General features: G+C 37.0%; 3 protein-coding genes across 18 annotated transcripts in view; 2 read left to right on the top strand and 1 right to left on the bottom strand.

Moving 5' to 3' along the window:
• Window positions 1-15,956, top strand: part of LOC117791057 (dystrophin) — a 159,994-nt gene extending 144,038 nt beyond the window's left edge. For 5 of the 15 annotated variants that reach the window (XM_034630687.1, XM_034630694.1, XM_034630691.1 and 2 more), the window contains 9 exons: window positions 9,091-9,350; window positions 9,440-9,640; window positions 9,746-9,879; window positions 10,743-11,101; window positions 11,168-11,551; window positions 11,614-11,734; window positions 12,619-13,046; window positions 13,674-13,968; window positions 15,129-15,956. In XM_034630687.1, coding sequence (XP_034486578.1) covers window positions 9,091-9,350; window positions 9,440-9,640; window positions 9,746-9,879; window positions 10,743-11,101; window positions 11,168-11,551; window positions 11,614-11,734; window positions 12,619-13,046; window positions 13,674-13,968; window positions 15,129-15,283 — 2,337 coding nt within the window. In that variant the 3' untranslated portion in view covers window positions 15,284-15,956. Of the gene's footprint in view, window positions 1-4,255; window positions 5,409-9,090; window positions 9,351-9,439; window positions 9,641-9,745; window positions 9,880-10,742; window positions 11,102-11,167; window positions 11,552-11,613; window positions 11,735-12,618; window positions 13,047-13,673; window positions 13,969-14,082; window positions 14,368-14,987; window positions 15,029-15,128 lie in introns of all 15 variants that reach the window. The other 10 variants (XM_034630689.1, XM_034630696.1, XM_034630688.1 and 7 more) reach the window with 5 other exon arrangements.
• A 2,481-nt stretch (window positions 15,957-18,437) lies between these two features.
• LOC117792436 (cuticle protein 21) lies at window positions 18,438-20,818 on the bottom strand. The gene is made up of 3 exons (XM_034632586.1): window positions 20,774-20,818; window positions 19,660-19,852; window positions 18,438-19,014 (listed from the first exon to the last, which is right to left on the bottom strand). Exons 1-3 carry the CDS (start codon window positions 20,816-20,818, stop codon window positions 18,452-18,454), a joined length of 801 nt encoding a protein of 266 aa, XP_034488477.1. The 3' UTR covers window positions 18,438-18,451.
• Window positions 20,819-21,561: 743 nt separating this feature from the next.
• On the top strand, window positions 21,562-23,894 carry LOC117791064 (organic cation transporter protein-like). 2 transcript variants are annotated; one of them, XM_034630711.1, is made up of 6 exons: window positions 21,562-21,704; window positions 21,760-21,946; window positions 22,012-22,270; window positions 22,548-22,965; window positions 23,023-23,529; window positions 23,596-23,894. In XM_034630711.1, exons 1-6 carry the CDS (start codon window positions 21,562-21,564, stop codon window positions 23,702-23,704), a joined length of 1,623 nt encoding a protein of 540 aa, XP_034486602.1. In that variant the 3' UTR covers window positions 23,705-23,894. The 2 variants fall into 2 exon arrangements, with proteins under 2 accessions (XP_034486602.1, XP_034486603.1); XM_034630712.1 differs by having other exon boundaries at window positions 21,790-21,946.
• Window positions 23,895-25,072: the final 1,178 nt, after the last annotated feature.

The following is a 25,072-nucleotide window of genomic DNA, read 5'->3' on the forward strand; positions in this document are numbered from 1 at the left end:
CAACATCAAATCAACTTTCGACAGAAATATTTCAGTCTTAATCTTAACTTGAACAACCTGACACCAAATTCCCTCAGTATGTTTATGTTAATTTGAAGTTCTTATCTATATATTGTGACACAATTTCACTAGTTCAAAATTGTCTGCTTATCAACGAGTCTAGATCTAGATACATTTATCTGGCCTTGTACCGTGAACAAGCATAATTTAAACAAAACACAACAAAACAAAAAACGAATAAAACAAAGCATATTCTGAAACAAAAACAAAACAGAGTAGATGGAACTACGCCCACGCAATTTCCATTTTCCATTTCACTATTTCCACATTTCCATTTCCCTATTGTTTTGTGTCTTTGGAGCAACAAATGCATTTCGGTTACGATTCACGCACTTTAACAACAACATTGACAATGGGGCGACGCGACTCAGAACTTAACATAAAATTATGCATGGACGGGCACCCAGAATGAATCACTTATGGGGTCGAGAGGGGAGCACAGGGAGAGGGAAACACAGGGAGAGGGGATGTCAGTTGAGTTTCAACCCAAGCAGAGCGCAACAAACCGAGAGATACATGCTGAAATTAAAAGCAAATTTTACAAGGCACAGCAGTAGCACATTATGCACTTTTGCTTTTTATTTCCAGTGAAATACAATAAATTAAAAAACTACAAAAAACTGATGAAAATTTCCGGTTACATACATACATATGTTCATTCAACCATACATATTTATATATATTATTATGCAAATAACATAATCCGCAAAGGCGACGAGTGCTTTAATGTATAGAAAGAGTATTTGAAAAAGAATTTACAATTTGATAAAAAAAAAGAAAAACGAAGATGATTCCTATCAATAGCAAACAAGTTTACAAAATTATGAACGAAGCAGTAACATTAATATTCTTAATTTATAACCAAATATAAGTATATAAACAATTAAATTTTTAGCTAAAAAGATGCAAGAAAAGAGTTAAAAAGTCTGGAAAAATTCTAATTCCTTGATGAATTGTTGCAAGCATTGGCGGAAAAAAATCCTCATTGAAATCGATTGAATTTAAATAGAGTTTATTAATAATATTTCCCCAGATTCAAACATTTCTAGCTACGCACAGAGTATCTTCTAGTCGCATTCTCATATTTTGTTTTTTTTTTTTTTTCTTTTTCAAATTCATTGTTCTCTCAAATTATTCCAGAGTTGAATGCACTGCGCAAAGTCGTTGGCTTCATTCTTTACCAGTTGTGACTTGAAATGTAAAAAATTGCATGCTGGTTGATTAAAAATGCACAAAGCACAGCTGAAGCTGAGTTTATAGATTGGTCTTTCATTGAGCTGTTGCGGTGCTTAATCAAAATGCAATTATCTTAACCACGTGCCACGGCTATAGCTTTTGATAAGAGTCACTAAAATAGTCACTGATTTGATTCGCATCACAATTAATTTTGTGAGAGTTTTATTGCCGTACATGAATCAGCATTTTCATTTGCAATTACTTTGACTTTCCACGACTTAAAATTACGAGTATTACTCTCGTATTCTTGTCACGCTTGTTGATCTCTCTTTCCTCTCTCTCTCTCTCTCCTTCTCTGTCGCTCTTGCTGGCCCTTTTGCTGGGCTATCAAAAATGTGAATCTGTATCTGTACTTGAGAAGAAAAAAAAAGACACCTGGTGATCGTGACGAGTTATGAATGTGACCGCAGGCTTTCTATTCGCATTGTCTTCTCGACCCGGAGGCAAAGCTCTTTCTGTCCACTTAATTAGTTTTAGAAACCGCCTCAAAGTGTTTTCTTTGGCGCAGGTAAACGGATTTACCGCTTACCGCCTGCGGTTTCACATAAATAACCAAATTCAGGAGATTTATTTATAAACATACTCGAGTTGTTGCCCTTGTTTAATTTGCTGTCCACAAATCGCCAGTTAAAAGTTTAGCGGCAACGTATGTGCTCCGCATTTGTAATTAACTGAATTGAAAGTGAAAATGATGATAGATTAAAGATATCACATTTTGATCAGATGTGTTGCGAATTGCCAAACAAAAAATCTGTTGAATATCTGCCTTAAGTTTTACAGAAAACAATCTTAAATAGTTACGTCCATTTATCAAGATAAAAATTGAATTAATTTACAATTAATTAAGATTTGATTACATTTCTGAAAATAAAATGAGCTTAAATTTTTGTTTTATTAAAATTGCGGGCCAATACTCGAATTAGAGCAGTTTTTCTATCTTTTGCTTTTGCATTGTACAATCCACACATTGGCTAGGTTTTCCACAGATTTCTGTTTGGTTTTCGTTTTTCACTTTTAGCGAAATATATTTGCATATCAAACTGCAACAACATCAGCAACGAGAACAACTGCAAACACATTCCAATATTCATCCTTCAACATGAATGCGATATTCTGTCAAACCGAATGCGGATTTCGTATGCAAGGCAACGTTCCAGACCAGATACCAGATACCCTATGCATATTTTATAATTTAGAAGACAAGAGAGAGAGAGAGAGAGAGAAAGAAGGTGTGTGTGGGGTAAGGGAAAAGTGAAATTCATTGGAATTTCCCTCACGTTCAACAGAGTGCATCAATCAAAATTGAAATGCATTGTCAATGTAAACAATTTGTAATGCAGCAACAACAAAAGCTCTGCTAATGATAAATTCAATATTAATATTTATATTTTTTTTTACAACAGAAAAGATTTCGCATATATTCAATTACCTATTACCATTTGAGGAAAAACTCTGTGTGAAATTTTGTAAACTTTAAATTTATGCAAGTCCCAAAACAAACAACTTCAAGAGTAAGAGGGGAAAGGGGGAACATGTTGCCACAGCTAATTAGACACTTGTCATTCGTCATAATGTTGTAATAAATACCGTTACAATGTCATTACCGGCATTACTTGTCGGTATTCCGGTATTTCTTTTTATTTGGTCTCTGTTTCTGTTTCTCCCTTTCTCGCATTTGGAGAACTTCTCTCTAAAGTGTTGGCAGTCATCGTGTTGGATAATTTCTGGCCCGTCTGTCAATGGCTTGTTAGCTTTCTTGTCTTTCTTGAACCCGCTACCGTCCTTTGCTCTCTCTTTCTTTCTCTGTCTCTCTCTTTCTCTCCCTCTCTTTCTCTGACTTTGTTTAAAACTTTGTTTTGCTTTACGGCTTAGAATTTTAATGAGCTTTCGTCTACTGCGCTTTTTCACTTCATTCTGAAATATCATCTTTTTTCATGTAGTGCCCCTCCTCTTTCGCACTCTGCACTCTTCACTCTTTACTCTACACTCTTCACACGCACCTAGAACGTGAAAGGGAGTACGTGAAACATAGATACTTATTCTTCATTTCTGTAGGGTCATTGCTAGTTAAAAGTATTAACTACTTGACACTTTTTTTTGTATTTTTTCAACATTGTCTCGAGTTTGTTATTTCGTCTGTTGCTTACAATTAAATGGATTATTCATTGTAGTACTTTAAAGGTAGAATAAACTTGTAAGAATGAGCTTTAAAGCATCTTTAAGCTTCGTACAGCTCTGCAACAATAGTGATTGTTTTCTCTGTAATTTTATTTTTGATTATTTCGCTGAATTTAGGGCTGATCTGAGTCTATTTCCTTTTATTATGATAGTATTTTGAAAATATTATATAAAGACTGTGGATATGCTTTCAGTGTCTCTGCAGATTAAGTCATTTGTTCAACTATCGACATTCTTTTTGACCTTTCCGCTAGCTTTGAAGAACCTTATCTTATTAACTTATTATATACTTGGTGGGATTCCGTTAACGTTTCCCACCTTTCTGTTGTCTTTGCCCCTCAAAAAACAACAACGTTGTCAGACATGTCGGAAACTCTGACGGCAACAATGTCATGGCTCAACAGAGTGAGAAGTCTCAAAGAAAGAGAGACTGAGAAGTGTCTTAAAGAACATTGAAGAACTTATCTATGGGCAAATATTGCCCAACATAATTTACACACGCCCAACAATTGTGCAAACAAAATGCAGCCGACAACCTTTTTGCCCGAACTCGACAAACATAAACATAAACAGCAACAGCAACAACAAACATAGCAAGTTGACTGGATAATTAACGTGTTTACAGGGCGGGGGTACCTGAGAAATTTCGGCGTAATTTAGTGGCTTATTTGAGTCGTCGATAAAGCGAGTAACATCATTTGTAGTTGTAGTTGTAGTTGTAGTTGTAGTTGTAGTTGTTTATTTGGCTAACACTCTGGTATGTCTTGCCATATTTGTGCAGTTGAAAAATAAGTGAAGAAAATAACGAGAATCCTGTTTAACCGGTCTATAAAAATAGAAGCGTTCATTACGCAAGAATGTGCCCTAAAACGATGCAGCAAAGTGCATAAAAATAACAAGAACCTGAACCTGAAATCTGCATAGTCGAAAGATTAATTAACACAAAAACAACAATAACGACAACAACAACAACAACAACCAGCACCACAACAACAACGGCAACAACGATGCGACTATTTGCTGCAACAACGCCGGCAGCGACGTTGTCGCTCAGTTCCAGCGATGAAGCTGGCGAAATTATAGAGAATGCTCACATCGAGTCCCACAGAAAACAAAGACAAACAGCTGGAGCAGCAGCAGCAGTTGGAGGAACAGCAGCAACATCAGCAGCAACAGTTGATGCCACAATCTATAGCAATCACAGCAAGTCAAGGTCATTGGAACGCTATGCCGGCGCACCGTCACATCAGCAACTGCAGCTGCAACTGCCGCCCTATGCCACGCCCACTGGCAGCACGCGACGTCGCCTCCTTTCGCCGTTTCGTTCGATGAAGCGTCGCAGTCGCAGCAGCAGCAGCAGCGGCGAATCCCAGGGCTACAATCATCTCGCTGTCGTCGTTGCAAATGCAGCCGCCGCAGCGGCAGCGGCAGCGGCGACAGCTTCAACGGGGCAAGCGAAGGCAAGTTCCCAAAGCGGTGACAGCGGTACCGGCGGCACGGAGCTGGAGCATGAGCTGGAACTGGAATTGGAACTGGAACTGGCGCTGAGTCACGATGGGGAGGAGCATGATGAGAGCAGTCAACTCAGTCTCAGCTATTCCCAGCTCAGCAGCAGCGGCTGCGATGAACCAGATGCGGATGCCGATGCGGATGCCGATGCCGATGATGAGGCAGCAGCGACAGCAACAAATGCCCAAGCAACACATTCGATTGTTGTTGTCGATGTGGATGGCGATGTTGCTGAGCAACATGTTGCCAACGAGCAGCGACGTCGCAACATGTTGTCGCTGTACTCATCCTCGTCGGAGGACCAGCTTCATTGTCGCATCGGCGACATCACCCTCATGGACGACACCTATTCCACATGCGATCCACAAAATGATGCGGAACGCATGTTTCTACAAATTGTCGGCATGTTGCGCGACGAAAATGAGGTTTGTGTATTGGCTAAGAGAACTTGTTGCACTCGATAATGCCGAGTATACTTGTACTACTTTCATAATTGCCACAATGTCACATTTAAGCCATATCATTTTAATTACATTTATTTTCCTGCCTCTCACACTGCTCTTGCCTCTTTCCTTTCCATTGGCAGCCATTAAAGTCCTGATTAATGCACACAGCTCGAAAGGATAGCCCATAAGTTCAAGCTACAAAATAAATTATTTTTTATATGTGGTGTTTACATACATACATACACGGATGTATCGCGTCCTTGTTACAGAGACTATCGATAACATTAAGCATTGCAATTACAATCTGAATTAATTAAATGAACAATTTATGTGCATTTTATCAAAATTATAGCAAATGAAAGTCTTTATTAAATTGGTTTATTTCCTAAAATTACTAAACGATAATTACAATGCCTGGATAATCAACAAATTGACGCTAACTGATAAAATTGATTTTTTTTATATTAAGAAAGTTTAATACAAACATACAAATTATTTCCAAACTTATTATATTTATTTTCCAAATATATGTACACATTTTAAATACATATTTTCTATCTGCTATCAATCTTAATATACTTTAATTAAAATCAATCAATTTATTTTCTTTCCAAATACATTTACATATTTTGACTGCATCTATTTTCTTGATATTAATTAATCAATAAGTTTTACCCAAGCAATTTCCAAGTGTCAATTAAATTTTGAAACTGGCAATTGAACTGATCAAATCAAACTGACATGAGAGACTTTTGATGTGATATGACACCAGCTGGCTGAGTCGACTGCTAATCTATTTGACAACCCAACTGACAGCAGGCGCCACACAGTCAGCTCTGTTGCATGCCCCAAGGAGCGCAGTGTATCCATAGCAAGTATGATGACAGCTTTGCTTGCTTAGTTGGCCATCAGTTTCAGTTGCCAGGTTTCACCTGATGCAAGTTTAAAGGAGCTACCTCAAGCTCACGTATTAAATTTTGCCATGTTGGACCTTCGCCTTATATTTTTATAAACAGTTTGACTCTGTAGTTAAAAAGTACAAATGGTGTTTTAAGTTTGTCTAAAGCGAAAAGTCCTTAAAGTATTTATTAGTACTTATTAATGTATACATTTATTAATTTATTTATTCATTTAAAGTCGACTAAAAACAGTCGACAAAGAGAAACAATAGTTTATTAAGGTGTAAATACAAATATGAAATAAGTAATAGATTCTTAGTCGATATAGTTATGTCTGTTTGTCCGTATATATATATAAAATCGTTGATAAGATCTGCAGACACCATAACTTGGAATGTTTAAGTACAGGGTTAGTAATCTTTCTTATAATTTATTTTTTTTATTAATTTTCACAATGGCTACATTGACTTTACAAGGATTCTTACAGCATCTTTGAGGCTTTGACTTTGTTCGTTGATTAAAACTGAAAACGGAAAGCTGAAAAAGTTGTAGTTACTCCGATGGAGAGTGCAATGGCCTGCTATCAACATCGTGTCGTGTTGCCGTCTTGTTTCCCCTAATGACTTTGATATCAAACGGATTCTTGTCTTTGTTGCAGCAACCGTTGGCTTGTTGCCACTAATTAGTGACGCTACCAGCCGATAGATGTGTAGACTGCATATTTATTGTAAACATCAAATTATTGATTGAAGCGGTTGTTGTTTTGCTCATTAAATAGAAATACAAACAACAACAAAAACAACAATTGTTATTGTTACTGGAGTGCAGTACAAAATTGCAACTTCAGTTGATTTTTTTACGCTTAATTAGCTGAAGCACAAATCAGCAAAAGAATCCTTTGAGTAAGCTCATGTTGCTGTTGCGGAAGAGTTGCAAAAGGAAACGGATGATTGATAAGGAAAACCTTTTGACTTTACGCTCTGTTCACTTTTAATTAAATTACGTGTAAGATGAAACCCCTTAGATTGAATTTAAACGTAAATTGTATTACAAATGCTCGACCCTAACAAAGTTAATTTCAATTGCAAAATACCTTTTGTTTAGACAATATTTATAAATTTGCAAGTGTCTAAATGCCATCAGCATGTAAAAGAAACAAAGCATCTGCCAAGCGAAACTTGAGTTTGTGCAAATTGTTGAAATTGTAAAAATAAAGTTAAATGTTGAATAGATAACAAGGCCTTGGCCATTGCCCATTGTCTGGTTATATTCTGAGAGAGACAGAGGAAACAACACATGTAAAATTGTATGGTGCATGCATTATGGAGCATAAACTCTCCCCAGGGAACGAGCTGAAGCGCCAAAGTTCAAAATCACAAACACAAACTCCAAGAAAACTGAATTACCAAATAAAAAAAAAATAAAAAAAACCCGAAGCAACTGCTCGCAATACAGAAAGCAACAGAAACTAAGGCAGCACCAGCAAAATAACTATAACTAAGTGAAATAATAGAGTAAGCGCAGTGGTAGCATGCTGCATGCTGCATGGTGCATGGGGCATGATGTCCTGGCATCCTAGTGGCTTCTTGCACTGCGAGCAATGGGAAAGTTTGTGCGCAGGTAAATGCATTTTGCTTGTTGCATGCATTTTCCATGCAAAATGGCAGCTATGAAAGTTTTTGTTGCAAACTCCAAGGGGACGACGACGATGACGACTCCGCCAAATGGTCTGCCAAAGTGAAATTGAAAAGCGAAAATGATGAAAATGTGCAAAATGAAACGTGTGCCATGCAGCACCAACAACAGCAGTTTCAGTGGCAGCATCAGTGCCAGCAGCAAAGGCTGCTGTGGCATCAACTGCCGCTTGCCTCCACTCCCGCTGACAGTTTCAACTTACAAAGCGCTCAAATTGGCAAACGGCAAAACGATGCTGCAGTCAGTCTCTGCTTGCCACATGCCACCTACCACCTGCCCCCTACCACCTGCCGCTTTCTACTCTCCCCCTCTGTATGAGCATAAAAGTTAAAGCGCGCTTTTTACATTTTATTGCTAATGAAGAGCAGGCACAAAAAGCAACAGGGGATGGACAGCCGGGGGAAAATGGGAAATGCCTTTGAGTTACTTATACGATACAAAGAACTTAAAGTGCAGCCCACTTTATGCCACATTGCTTTGCGTAGGCCGGCAATTAAGACGTTAGTTAATTATAACACCGACAATGAGAGAAATGTGTCGTATACGTAATGTATGAGTATGCTAAACGAATGCGGTAGAGATAAACAAAATAGTTTCAGCCTGAAAGTAGGCAACACAATATTTAACAAATCCCTTGCATATGAGTTTGTTTGTGTGCGTGTGTGTGAATTCCATAGTCCTTGGCTGTTGCTCATTTTTATTCTGTCTGATGAAGTTTAATGCATGCGAACCAAATCAGTGTGAAAAGAAAGGGGAAATATTTCAGGTCTCAAACATGTTAATTGAGCATAACTTTAAACTTTAAAGTTTAAAGTGTGGAAAATTTCTTAACAAAGATAATTTTTCTAATTTTAAGGTTTATAAACTTAGTGGACAAAAGAAAAAAGCCATCTTTAAATTATAATTAGAATGTGTTGTAAGAAGGAATACTATTAACTACAAGATTTAACTACAAATATTACCTTAAATTATAATTCTGAGTCATTTTGCTGCCTTTAATTGATCTACTTCGATTTGTGACATCGTAATTACTAAATTTCAACCGTTTACCCTTTATCTAATTGCAGAAAATGCGCCAATTTCAGAAGGTGTTGGAGGATTTGAGTTCGCGCGTCGCATTGGCTGAGCAAACGAAGAACTCGTGGCAGACGCCCGCATCGGTGGGTGAGGCAAATGAGCAAATGCAACAGCTGCAGAGGCTGCGGGACAAGATGACCACGGCCAGTGCACTCTTGGATGATTGCAATGAGCAGCAGTCGTTCTTTACCGCCAATCAAGTGCTGGTGCCGACGCCTTGTTTGTCCAAACTGGAGGATTTGAATACACGGTAGGTGTACGAGTCGAGTATGGGCTTTAATATCCTGCACTTGCACACATCAACTCACAGAGATTTGTTTGCTTACTGGTTCGTTGCAGCATGAAACTGTTGCAAATTGCAATGGACGAACGTCAGAAGGTTTTGTGCCAGGCTGGAGCTAATCATACGCACGAGAACGGCGACGATGGACGCAACACATCAAACAGTGGCACCATTGGTCCATTACCTAATTTGGGGCAGAGTGTTAAGCCGCCCTGGGAGCGTGCCACAACCGCCGCCAATGTGCCTTACTACATCGAGTGAGTATTGACAACTCATTGCAGCGAATTATTACTCACCCCCTCCCTCACCACCTAACATCTATCTTTTGTGCATCATCGTTCATGGACTATCCAAAACTGCAGCCACGAACGAGAGACCACACACTGGGACCATCCGGAAATGATTGAGCTGATGAAAGGACTGGCTGATCTTAATGAAATTCGCTTCTCCGCCTATCGCACAGCCATGAAGCTGCGCTCTGTCCAAAAACGATTGGGTAAGTGTTCCTTTTAAAGACAATTCCTTAATTCTGCAATGTTGAGAGACAGAGGATAAATGAATATTTATGGAATGAAAATGATTTATGTATAAGTAATGATTTAGGGTACTCAGGGACGACAAAAATTAATTTATTTCTTTATTTTAATTAGAAAAATAATTCACTTATAGTAACTTAAAAAGAGCGTAAAACAAACCAATATACTTCTTTAAGGACAATCTGTGCAATTACAGCATTATTTACAAAATGACAAATTTATTAGTATACTTAAAAAATAATGATTAATTTTGAATTAAACTTAACCCTCTACCGCATATAGTGCCATATATGGCTTTTCATATTTAACAAAATTTATTTAATTTAAAATGGTACCTAAGCGAAGTCGATAATTATCGGCCGTTATATTTGCACTATTTTTTATTGGAAAATAATTTAAAAATAATTCTAATGTTGCTTTATTTCGTCTTTTTATGAAGTTTGTTTAAGCGTCTCACGTGCACGGAAGTGAATTTTCATGAACTTGATAAACAATGAATTCTAGAATTAAGTTTTCACATCAAAAAACATTATTTTTTGTTGAAGAATAATATTTTTACAAAAGAAAATAAAGCTTTCTTTCATAAAAACGTATTATTTGACTGTGACTAAGCCATATATGTATTATTTTATGGAAAAACTGCCGAAGCCGAATTCCATATTTCTCCTAAACTATTTCCCAAGGGTTAAACAATAGTCCCCAATCTTCTGCAGACAAATAAAAATCCTATATTGCTTATTATTCCCGGAGCTTTATTTTTTGCTCAAGAATAATGATTATTATTGCTCAAAAATATAACTTTAATTGTAATTTTTACCTTTAGCACTCGATCGGATTTCCATGGCCACCGCCTGTGAATCGTTCGATCGTCATGGACTGCGTGCTCAGAACGATAAGCTTATCGATATACCCGATATGACGACAGTACTGCATTCGCTCTATGTGACAATCGATAAAATTGATTTGACGCTTATGCTCGATCTGGCCATCAACTGGATACTGAATGTCTACGATTCACAGCGGACTGGACAAATACGTGTGCTTAGCTTTAAGGTGGGGCTCGTACTCCTCTGCCGGGGTCATCTCGAGGAGAAGTATCGGTATCTCTTCCGCCTGGTCGCCGACACAGAAAGGCGGGCGGATCAGCGACGCTTGGGACTTCTACTGCACGATTGCATACAGGTAGAATAACAATGGAATATACCTATTATATTCCAATAATTCACTGATAATTCTCTATATACTTAGGTTCCCCGTCAACTGGGTGAAGTGGCCGCCTTCGGTGGCTCCAATATTGAGCCCTCTGTGCGATCTTGCCTGGAACAGGCGGGTATTTCACAGGAGGCCATCGATGGCAATCAGGAGATTTCAATAGAACTGCAACATTTTCTTGGCTGGCTGCAACACGAGCCACAGAGTCTGGTCTGGCTGCCCGTGTTGCATCGTTTGGCTGCCGCAGAGGCGGCAAAGCATCAGGCCAAGTGCAACATATGCAAAGAGTATCCAATTGTGGGCTTCCGTTATCGTTGCCTCAAGTGCTTCAATTTCGACATGTGCCAAAAGTGTTTCTTCTTTGGACGCAATGCCAAGAATCACAAGCTCACCCATCCCATGCACGAGTACTGCACAACGGTGCGTATGCTAAATATGTATTCAAATCAGTTTAAGTACAATTTCTTTCATTATTCGTATAGACTACATCCACCGAGGACGTACGCGACTTTACGCGTGCACTCAAAAATAAATTCAAGAGTCGCAAATACTTTAAGAAGCATCCACGGGTCGGTTACCTGCCGGTGCAGAGTGTGTTAGAAGGTAAGTGGAGTCAGAGCAACCTAAATTTATATAGATTGTTTACTCATCAGCTCATCAGTTACATTACCTAATATTCATAACAAAAAAAGTGTGTAAGAAATTGAAAATAAATAATATATTTAAAAAAATTAAATATCTTAAAGCGCAAACAATTTATAAATAAAAATGTATGTAAATCGAGCATACTCGACTGTCGGACACCCCGTACTTACTATGGCAAAAACTAATAATGGAAAAACTTAAAAAATATTTACTTGACTTAAATGCTTATTCAATCAGTTTGGTTACGATATCTCATACTAAGTCTTAATTTTCGCCCGATCGGTACTATGACAGCTATATAATATGGTCCGATTCAAAAAAGATACAAACTTGATCTGCCTGCAATATAGAGGAATCTACATACCAAATTTGGTGTCACTAGCTTTTAAATTGTTCTAATAATTTGGATATGAAATTTGTTTTTCGATTTGTGTGCGATAAAGGGGGCGTGGCCGAATTTTTAAACAAACTTGATCTGCTTGCAATATAGAGGAGCCTACATACCAAGTTTGGTGTCTCTAGCTCTTACAGCCCCTGAGATCTAGGTGTTCATACAGACGGACGGACAGGCAGACAGACGGACAAGAATATATATACTTTATAGGGTCTGCCACGTATACTTCTGCCTGTTACGCAACCCAACGTTAAAGCAAACCCAATAGACCCCTGTACTTTTTTTAAGTACGGGGTCTAAAAAGCTACAAATCGAAATATAAAGTGGATTAAAGAACTAAAATGCACTTAAAATTACTAGTTCGTTCATTTAAATTAAAGGCTAGGATAAAAGATAATAAAATTACATTAAATTATAATTCCTCAATTATACCACTCCAATTGTACAGGTGATGCTCTGGAGAGTCCCGCGCCCAGTCCACAGCATACGACGCATCAGCTGCAGAACGACATGCACTCGCGCTTGGAGATGTATGCATCGAGGCTGGCACAGGTGGAATATGGCGGCACCGGGTCCAACTCGACGCCGGATAGCGATGATGAGCATCAGCTGATAGCACAGTATTGTCAGGCATTGCCAACGAACAATGGCAGTGCGCCCAAGTCGCCGGTGCAGGTGATGGCCGCCATGGATGCGGAGCAGCGCGAGGAACTGGAGGCCATCATACGGGATCTCGAGGAGGAGAATGCCAATCTGCAGGCCGAGTATCAGCAGCTGTGCAGTAAACAGCAAAGTGGCACACCCGATGACTCCAATGGCATGCAGCATTCCAACTCCAGCATGACGGGACTGGCTAACCAGGGCGAGCAAGGACAGGTGAGTTTATGAGATCAGAGGATCAGAGATGGGCAGCCAAAATCTGCAAGTGAGCTGTACAACAATAACTCTAATAACACTAATCGCTGTGGGCAGCGTCATAAATTATATGTGATCAGCAACTCAACTCAAAGCACAGAATTTGCTGCGTAAATTAACTTCTTAAATTCTCTTAAATTATATGTGATCAGCAACTCAACTCGAAGCACAGAATTTGCTGTGTGTTGTTTGTTTTTGACCGGTTGTTATATATAAAGTAAATAAATTAACTTCTTAAATGCTCTTAAATTATATGTGATCAGCGACTCAACTCGAAGCACAGAATTTGCTGTGTGTTGTTTGTTTTTGTCTGGCTTGTTATATATAAAATAAATAAATTAACTTTTTAAATGCTCGTAAATTATATGTGATCAGCGACTCAACTCGAAGCACAGAATTTGCTGTGTGTTGTTTGTTTTTGTCCGGTTTGTTATATATAAAATAAATAAATTAACTTCTTAAATGCTCGTATATTATATGTGATCAGCAACTCAACTCGAAGCACAGAATTTACTGTGTGTTAATTGTTTATGTCCGCTTGTTCTATATAAAATAAATAAACTAACTTCTTAAATGTTTATTCTGCAGGACATGATGGCCGAAGCGAAGCTGCTGCGCCAGCACAAGGGTCGTTTGGAGGCGCGCATGCAAATACTTGAGGATCACAATCGTCAGCTGGAGGCGCAACTGCAGCGTCTGCGTCAGCTGCTGGATGAACCCAATGGCGGCAGTGCCACGAGCAGCGGACTCGCCAGCGCCTCAGGCTCCGCACTCAACTCCAAGCCAAACACGTTGCAAACACGCTCGGTGACCGCCTCGCAGTTGAACACAGATTCGCCAGCCAAGATGAATCAACAGAATGGTCACTACGAACACAACTCAAGTAAGTTCAACTACAGTCTTTCCTAGCTACTCTATATATTCTACAAGTCTCTGCTCTGCCAAATTTACTAACACACGCCTATGCATGCCCATATATATATGTGTAATCAATTAGAGGGTATTATGCTGCCTGGTCTAAGCAACGAGCTGCAACAGCATCCACAGTTGGCTAGTCTCGCTGCCAAGCATAATCAGCATCACTTAAGCGGCGCCTTGAACGCCCTGCATCAGCAGCAACAACAACAGCAACAACAACAACAACTTGCACAACGTGGCATGCTAACGGGCAACGGTGGCATCGATATGTCAAACAACGGCATGCAAACGTCCGGTTATATGGTTGATGACGGACGTCCACCGCCACCACCGCATTCCAGTTTACTGCAACAGCATATGAACGGTGCGAAAACTGATTGAGTCACTTTTCACAGATTTTTCAATGGAATTTCGTAGTTTTGCTCAGTTCGTTGAACAGCATTCTTTCCTTCAGTTCGTTTAATTTATTTCGTTATGCAGCATACTTTCTGCAGTTCGTAATTTTATTTTGTTGAACAGCATACTTTCAGTTTGCAATATATTTTTTATGTTTAACTGAGATTTTTCTTTTGGCAAGGAAAAATTTTATTACTTCGTTTTCTTTATAGATTGAGGAAGAATGAACTCCTTACTACGACTTTTAGTTTTGTAGCAAACTTTTCGATGCTGCGATTTATTTATTTCTCTATCAAAGTTATTTATTTAATATGGATTCTCATTTATTTATGCTAGAAAATAATTTAATATTTATTGTAGACTCCTACAATAGTTAAATGCAAGAAAAATATTTAAATGGATTCCTATTTGTTACTGCACGAAAATATTTTATTATATTTGTCTATTGTAATTTTATTTATATTTCCATTGCTCTTGCTTTTGTTGTTGTTTGTGTTTGATGGCCAAAACTCTGTTGATACAATTAAAAACTTATATACAATTTCTCTTGATTAATTTCCCCTACCCACAACCACGCACTGACTGCAGATCTTAACTAGAGAGTTATTTCGGAAGTGTATGGCAAAGCGGTAATATAAATACTTTTAATATTATTTCAACAGAATATTTGAAAGCTTCATGTGTAAAGACATTTTTTATCAGTTGTTTGTGTTCTTTCTCAATTCAAAGATGCCGCTGATCATTTGGTGACTGTCATCACGGAACAGGAAATCGAGACGAACAACGAGGAGTTGGATGAGACGAGCAGCAGTAGCACGACAACAAATACAACGACGACGACGACCACAAATACAGAAAAAACCTGTGTGGAACTAAGGAAATAAGTTTCGATACTTAAAAATATACAGATAGAAATGCATGGCAATACTAAAAACTACAAATATATTAAAATAAAAAGCCAACTTAAGAATATTTCAATGTAATGGCTAGCGTGCAAGCAAATTCTAAACAGTATAATTATATACTAATATATCTAAACACAACTTACACATATAAATATCGTGGTACATATATTTATACTTATGAATACTAACAGATACAAAAGAAAAACGTATAAAAAGAAGAAAAGCTAAGCGTTTTTTATTAGTTACGAAAAGATAGATATCAATGATAAGTGAATGATACATATTAAAAGCTGAAAATAATGCAGAAATATAAAATGTAGTTAAGATATTTACATATAATATAAACATCGTAATTATACATAATCAATTGCAAGCACAAGCAAAACTGTTAAAAAACATGCACTTTTTTCAAAACCAAACAACAATAGATATATTTTTAAAAATTATTTTTGGATTTCGTTTTTTTGTATTAAATATTCATATCCAACATGCATTTATATGCAATTCTAATTATCCTTTTTATCTTTTACACAGTTTCTTATTTATTAACTATCGTTTAATGTGTATTTTTGTATTATAATTTAGTTGTGCTAATTAAAAGTGTGCTGCAATGTTTTAAATAATAAAAGATAAATAAGTTATTATTGAACAACAATTTTACATTTTTATTTTGCATCCTTACGATTATTTTTAATTTTCAGCTAATACTCAAAACATTAATCAACATAATGATGACGAAAACGATCACTAAATGGACCACCTTTTCTATGCTCTTAACTCTCAAAATAATCAAATATGGATTCAGAAAGCATCGTCTTGAATGTTTACTAGATAAATCAATATAATTCCATTATAATACTACTAGTCAAATTACAAACCTAAACACATTCAAGTGCGTATATATGTCGTATGATTAATACAACTCGAATCGCTTTAAATATCGTACGTTTATAAATGTCTTAAAAAAACGAAACTGAATATATCATAAAATCAAGAGTAAATACATTATACCAGAATATACAGAAATCCTTTTATTAATATCAACAACAATAAAATACTTGGTAGTCTTTAAAATAGATTTAAAATCTATTCAATTATAATGATTATTATTTTAAAACTATCTAATAAAATTTGTTGAACATTTCTGATTTAACTATCAAGTTTAAAATTTACAATTAGTTAGTATTTAGTACATAAATTATAACTTACATATATCAAGAACTGACTATGGAAATACATATTGAATTTTCTCATAACTCACAATCAGTGTAGAGAAGTTACACACTATGCATATTTTTCTAACCGAACAAAAAGTCCTACCAAAAATTATTGGTTATAACCAAAACCGTTTTAAACCCTCCGTTTCAAGTTAAAAACAAATGAACCAAAAAACGAAACAAAATGCTTAAATCAGACACTAGATGAAAGATACAATATAAAATATGGAATCATTAGTAAACATATCCATTCAACAAATCAACAACAAACAATTAAATTTAGGGTAACATCAAATATAACTATAAATATATTCAATACGAATTTAAATGCATGCATGTTACCCAGAATTGAGAATCTTACATTCTCGTAATATCTAACTATCCAGCTTTATATCACGCAAGCCACAATTTTTATTTTTAACTGAAAAGAATAAGCTGCCAGCTTTGTAATAATTTTTTAATATTTATAATGATAATATTGATAGTGTGAGTAAATAATAATAATGGAATTAAATCAAGCGAAGCAATTCAAGCATATCCCAAAATAGTCTTCAGTGCATCAAGTGGTTGTCTATGATAAATATTATAACCAGTACGTATATGTTATGCCAAACAATCATCGAAAATTATATATGATAAAATACTATATTGCGTGCTATATTAGCTATTTATTTGGGTAAATAATCAGACATATGTATATTACATATTGGAATTATTGTCGCATACAAAATATACAATAAGTTCACTTAGCCAAATTGTGTCCAATTGTAAAGAATCGAATCAGAGCACTGCACTCACTCACTTATTCACTCCACTCCCTTAGTTAAATGCTTATCGATCTATTAGATACTCAGCTTTCATTATGAATTGATCTTTGATCTTAAAGATTCGTTGTTTCTTTATTACGTAGAAACAAAGGGCTTGATTTGGGCTCTATGAGTTTATTTAGTGGTAGCTTGTCCAGGCACAGGCGAATTCAATTGTACCTATCTTTTGATACCGTTTACTACAAAACTAAGGACTATAATCGTATTATATTTATATTGTACTTCTTATTTAATGCAGCAAGACCAATGCTAAATGAAATGGAAAGTGAATAAGGAATGAAAAGAACAGAAAAAGAATGGAAAATTACAGAAATTTAATAAATAACTAACAGAGATCTTAAACATTTCAACCTATTCTACAAATGGTAGAAATAATATACATATACGCATACATATACATGTGCAAGCATGCAAAAAAAAAGTAATATTATAATAATAACAAACAATACTTAAACATTTATATACAAAACAAAAACACATACATATACATATATTATATTTATACATAATGGCATAATAATTCTAATACGAGTACTCGTATATCATATAATACGAATATATATGAAAATGGCAAAAAGTTGATACAATAAATAAAAGACAACACATTAATTGCGTTACAACAAGCTGTTTTACTTATAAAGCTACTGGAAATATGCTCTAAATAACTTTTCTATTTAACAACTTCTACAGAATAATTCATTCACTGCTCTCTAAAAACTTTTTCAGTGAACCCCCGCTTAAATTATTGAAAAGTCATTTGTTTTTTTGTTTTTCTTGTCAAGTTTATTCACCTAAGTTTCGAATTTCAGCTTATACTTATATATATATAGATATATAGGTATGTATGTTAGTAGGGTCATGTAGAACTTATGGGATAAGCCCACGTAATGTGAACATTGATTACAAACATCCAATGACGAACACAGCAATGGAGATACGAGACCATTTAGAGAATAATCCCAGATGGTATTGTAGTAGAGTAGCGAGAGTCAGAGATAGATACAGTTGCGTAGAGAGAGTGAGAGAAAGAAGACGAAGCAAAGATTTTGAAAATAAGATCGGTTCAAAGATCGCTTTCAACTTTCGCCAGCAGCTGGACGAACTCAGTGATGATAATAGGCATGAGGATCGGCAGCGGGTGCGGGCAAAGCTGGGGCATAGTGTGCGTAGGGACTGTGGGCGAGTGCTGGGTAGGCGGCATGGAAGTGTGCGGTGGGCAGGTGAGCGGGCGCAACGGGAACTGGAGCAGGAGCAGGTGCTGGAGCGGGGGCGGGGGCAGGTGCCGGTGCGGGTGCATGATGAAGGGGGCCCAAGGCATACGGATACGAGAGCAAAGGCAGAGCAGGCTTAGGCACTGGCGGCAGTGGTGGAGCAGGTGGTGGTCCTGGCAGCAGGGCATGTGGTGCCGGAGCTGGTGGCGCAGCAGGCTTATAAGCCAGTGGTTCCTTGCGTACAACCGCATTGAAGCCATGTTGCGGATCCGCTGTATAGTCAACGGTGCGCTTGGTGCCATCGGGATCCACAACCGAATAGCTGCCCTTGACCACATCGCCATGCCGGGTCTCATGCTGACTCTTCAAGTCGCCGGTGTAACCATCCTGTATGTCATAGCCAAATGAGTACTTTGGGTCCGCATCATAAGGCTCCGGTGCCAAGGGCTTGGGAGCTGCGAATTAAATTAAAATGTGAAAGTGTTATACTTGCAGAGCGGTGTGAATTTTAAATGAATTTGCGCAAGAAAAACAAAATATTTTTTTGAATTGGCTTTAAAAATGTATCTTTCAAACGGAAGTGGTTATTCATTCAATATTCAAAGATTGCTTCTATGATTGCTATTTGATATTATTATCAAATTTTACAGAAACTAGTACAAAATATATTTAACAAATAAGTAATAATTATTTAGTGAGTGATACCAAAAAAAAAATGTTATATTAATATCGAATATGCTTATTCCTTGTTCAAAAACAACATTACACTACACTTATTATGTATATTTTAAGAAGTACAATCTGGTCACACTTTGATCTCCCTCTTCCCTTTTTGATTTGTGATGTGCATGTGGCGTGTGTCGACGAGCTCATAAAATAATAATTAATAATTGAAATATAAAACAACTTAAACTACTTAATCTGATTTATTCATTTTGTGTTATTAGGAATCAATATTACAACAATTATATTATTAGCAGCTATATTAAATCGAATTGAATCAAGTATATTTGAATAGATTATACACATTTTGTGATAAAAACTATACTACCTTTTGCAAGAGTATCATAAACAATTAGATTATAACTTCCTAGACTCACCTGGTGGCGCATATGCTGCTGGTAGGTGTCCATGATGCGGACCATAGCCCGCATAGCCATGCAGGTGTCCAGGTGGTCCGCCATAGTAAGGTCCAGGTCCAATAACGCCCGCGTAGGCGATGCCCAGCGTCGCGCTTAGCAGAAGTATCTGAAAGATACCAGAGAGTTTGTTTTGGTAATCCCATAGATAATCCTGATTATTATTAATTGCACCTTCAGCATCAGAGTGCTTAAGTTATCCTTGTCAATCCTTTTTAAGGCCAAACAGCAAACACCAGCTGGAATGTGGCCAAACCAACTTTTGGAGGAGGATTGAAGCACAACGACAAACGCGCTAGAAGAAGAAACAACAACTGCAAACGTTGCACTGGCGTTCCGGCAATTTATACCAAATGCTGGCGTCAAATGTCGCCTGCTTCACATGGTGCAAAAGCAAAAGACCAAGCGAACAATAAACTAATTGAAGATCAAGAGGGAGACCAGCAAACAGAGTCAAGTCGAGTCGCGAGCTGATCATGCCACATGGTGCAGACAGAACGACAGACAGTCAGCAAGTCAGACAATAACAAGTTAGTCTTAAACTGAGACTGGGACTGAGACTCAGACTCAGACTGGAACTGGGCACTGCCACCTGGCAGTGAATCGTGTGCCTGGGTTCAAGTCAAGTCGCTAAGCTTACAACTGGCTTAGAAAGGTTATTCTTCCGCTAAACTATTTAAAGGGTCTTAATACACATAATAGAGAGACCCGCTTGCCCTTTCACTTTTGCCAATTATGTGAAAATTTATTTCGCTGCAAACACACAATTGAAATGTTAAATTATTATCGACTAGGACTTTGGCCAGGCTAAAGGCGCATAATTAGTGGCCAACTACGTCTATGGAAAACTCAACTGCAAAGCAAAAGATGCCAAAATTAAATGGCAGCCGGCATCGACAACAGCAACAACAGCAACAACAACAACACAGGCAATGCTGCAAAAGGTCAGACAGTCGACAATTAAATTACAACAAACAAAAATGTCTGACTAAAGCAGCCACCGAATAAAGCGAAAGGTCAACATGCCCAACATCGCTGCCCTGACAGAGATCGAATCCTAAATACGAATACACACTGTATTCACAGCCAGTACGAATAATGTCATTAGTTGCATGTTCATTTCGTATGCTTAATTTATGTTCGCAACAATTTGTTGCAACAGGCAACCAAACTGTCATTGGTATTGACAGCTATTCCAGGCAATATGCGACAAATCTGGTTGAAAGCAAAAAATCGTGATCGTTGCCCACATTTGCAACTTGAAGATCAAAGCAATTGATCAAAACAACAGTTGTCACACAGTTGTTGCCCTCCTTTCAGGTACTCTCAGTATTTATGCTTATTTTGTAACGCGTTTAATAAACGTGCCATTTTATTTAAATATATATATTCTTGATTAGTTGACAAAGTTATCTATTAACTTTCACATAAAGCAATCATAGTCACAGGGTAGTTGTGTTTAAGTGTATAAAGTTTATTAAATTATTTTGCTTACATACTTGTAATTATTTTGCATTTATGAGATCAGACAAATTAAAAGCAACAATAACAATAAAAACAATAAGAAATTCTTACTTATTTTTTCTCCTAATTGAATTGAAAGTATGTTTTGTCTTGCGCTGTTCAATTCAAGTTCAGTTTATCAATGGTCAGAAATATCTATTTATTGGAATCCGGAGTGCTTAAAAGCAGTTGCCATTAGGGTTCCGTGTCAGTTACCTAAAGCAATCAGCTGTTTCTGGTATAAAAGAAAAGGAAAAAACATGTTTGTTCTTTCAATTTTCCGATATGACTCAAACGTTTATATGAAATTATTTTCTTAGTTTTCTCAGTTAGTTGACAGTTTTATTTTGCGTCGGCATTATGGACTTCTATGGTGTGCTCGAGAAATGCGGTAGCTTTGACCATTTTCAATATGTTATTTTACTTCTATACGGCTATACGAATATTCTAAGTTCCTTGCATTACTTTTCGCAAACCCTGATAACATTTACACCAGAGCATTGGTTTGTAAAATTCATAATCAAATTGAATCTGCGTTAATTTCTTGTTTATCTTCAGGTGCAATCACAAAGATCTGCACAATCTAAGCGTGTCTGTAGTGCGATCGATATACTCAAATATAACCCCGTCTTCCTGCACCCTATTGGAGGGTGTGATCAATGGAACTGGATCTGCAGTAAAGAGTGGCCAGTGTCGGGATTGGATATTTCAACGTGAACATAACTATGAGAGCATCACAACTGAGGTATTCCCAAAGGAAAATAGACATTTCCTCAACTTCTCTTATAATCTATTATAATCTCCCTTCAGCTGAAATGGGTCTGTGACAAGTCGCATTACTCGGCGGTAGGACAATCGTTTTTCTTCATTGGCTCCGTTGTTGGAACTATCATTTTTGGATATCTCTCAGATTGTATTGGACGAATGCCGGCATTATTGATGGCCACTCTGGCGGGAGCGTCGGGTGATTTTATAACCTCGTTTGTTTCCAGCTTTCCACTATTTACACTTTCACGATTTATTTCCGGGCTGTCAACTGATACCATGTACTATTTGATGTATATTTTGGGTGAGTATAAGAAAAATAAATAATTTTTCAGATACGATCTTCGCTATTATATGCGGAGTTAAATCAAAAACGATACTTTATTTTCAATTAAATATGCGAATAAAGCTAATTTCTAGATACAACATTCACTTACGATATTGGCATTTCTTAAATTCCTATTAAACTATTTTAACAAAACATACAATTATTTTAAAGTCACGATATTCACTAACAATATTTTCAATAGACATTGAATATCGTAATTAAATAATAATCCATTCCCTATAAATTCAAATAGTGTTCGAGTACCTCAGTCCAAAGCGTCGCACCTTCGGACTCAACATCATTCTCGCTTTCTTCTACTGCTTTGGCTTGGTGACTTCTCCCTGGGCAGCCATCTGGATAGGCAACTGGCGTCATTACCTCTGGCTGGCCTCGTTGCCCGCCCTCGGAGTGCTCGCCTATCCGCTACTGATATGTGAGAGCGCTCAGTGGCTGCTTACCAAGAAGAAATACGATCGTGCTGTCCAGTGTCTCAAATGGGTGGCCAAATTCAATGGGCGTCAGGTGGAGGATTCTGTCTTCGCCGAATTCATCAAGCACTATCGCGAGAAGGTTAACGAGGAGCAAAAACTAACCACCCATGAGGACACGTTTATGGGAATGTTCCGAACTCCGCGACTCCGACGATTCACATTTACATTGATAATTAAATCGTAAGTTATTAGAGTGTATTTAAGAAATAAGTTTTACAAATATTATATTTTCTACAGAGTCATTATCACACTGTCTTACGATGTGATCAATCGAAATATGGAGGGTCTAGGCACCTCCCCCTTTAAGTTATTCTCCTTCACCTCAATCAACTATTTGCCAGCGGGCTTGACGATTCTCTTGCTTCAGAACGTTATTGGACGCAAGGGAATGGCCTGTGGTGCACTCCTTGTAGGGGGTATTATTACCACAGTAACGGGCTTTCTTATTGCCTTCTTGGACCCGAAAGAAAATTCCGTTCTACTGGCTATTATGATAGGTCTGGGTCGTTATGGCGTCACTGTCTCTTATGATGCGGAAATTCAATACGCAGCCGAGATAATTCCAACCAGCGTAAGAGGACGAGCTATTTCCAATATACATGTCGTTGGCTTGGCCTCCAATTCGCTGGTCTTCTATGTGATTTACTTGGCCAAGTACTACAAACCATTACCATCAATTTTCATAAGCTGTTTGATGTTCTTTGGTGCTGGACTGTGCCTGACACTGCCAGAAACATTGAACAAGTATGTAGCTTACTTATTTATATACCTCATTATGAAGAAAAACTATTTATATTTGTCTAATTTCAGGAAACTGCCCGAAACCCTTGCCGATGCGGAATGTTTTGCCAAAGACGAACCTTGCCTTTTATTGCCAACCTTCGACGAACGTCACAAAAGTGTACAAGCTTCTGCTTGACATTAACTATGAGCGATTTATTATTGTGTTTTCGATTTTCACTGCAATATATGCCATTCACTTTAGTATTGTGCAGTTGACGAAAGTTCGAAGCACAACTCCGACCTATATATAAGTTCATATATATAAGCGATGAATCGGCGGAACAAATGCTTAAATAACGTAGCAATATATGTATCCTAATTTACACAAAATGCCAATGATTTTAACGACAGGCGTTGAGCTTTGTTTATGAGGGTTACAAGGTTCTTATAAACTTTTCTAGCTATATAAGTAATAAGTAGTAACAAGTTATCAATAAGAATAGAGGGCCAGTGAAAATAACATTTCAAGTGCTAATTTTAACATTAACATCCGCTAGCTCACTAAGGGTCAGTTTTGTCGACGCGGCACAAATCCAAGCTGTTGCTTAGAACTCCAAAAGGTTTGTCATCCCAAGAGAGCGATCCCTAAGATCTCTGTTTACTTAAGAGCAGACTTCGTCTCCAAGATCCCACAACACACTTTATGATAAGTCTAGATTTATTCTCTAACTCGAATGTTCGCCTTTTCCGTATTATAAATAAAGTTAATTTTTTTTATAACTAAACCGGATTGAACATTGTTATTATATATATTAAATATAATAATAATCCAATGGAGACATCTAAAACTCTGCTCTCAAAACTAATCTCTTTCTCTCTCTTCTCTCTCAAAACAAATCTCAAGAGAGAAGTAAATAAATCAATGAAATATATCACTGGTAAGAACGGGGCAGATAACTATGTTTTTGTATGAAGGTGTTCTTAGAAATAAAACAAAAATAACAATATATGCATGTGTAGAGGAATATATGTGATCTGGATTTCCATCAATAGACAAATTGACCTAGTTTTAAGCCTCATTGCAAGCAACTTGATCGATAAACAATTTCAGATTTCCTATTTACGAAATGTGACACAATTGATTTTGCTGAATTGAACAAAATAAACAGCACAAGTTTATCTCTCAAGATCGGTGTTAGCATCAGTTTATTTTATGTAAACAATATATCAAAACAATTACAAATAAAACTCCAATCAGTAAACAATCTTTATTATCCATTATAGCTAACTTTTAATAATGTATTTGTCATGTGATTTAACTATTTGTTTGTTCTTAATCTAAGCCAAAAAATCAGTTAAGTACGGGTATTTGGCTTGGGATTAAATCGTGACTGTTTTAGCGGAAAATATTTTATATTAAAAAATACTTAAATTTGTTCGCAAGGATGCACATATCAAATTAAAAATATTTATTGTAATGACAATTTAGAATTTAAGAATTAAAAATGCGAAATTTGCCCCGTCATTTTCATACCCATATGGAAGTACTCGCACATAAGTAAGT

Source organism: Drosophila innubila, assembly GCF_004354385.1.
Source record: "Drosophila innubila isolate TH190305 chromosome 3R unlocalized genomic scaffold, UK_Dinn_1.0 2_E_3R, whole genome shotgun sequence".
Lineage (NCBI taxonomy): Eukaryota > Metazoa > Arthropoda > Insecta > Diptera > Drosophilidae > Drosophila > Drosophila innubila.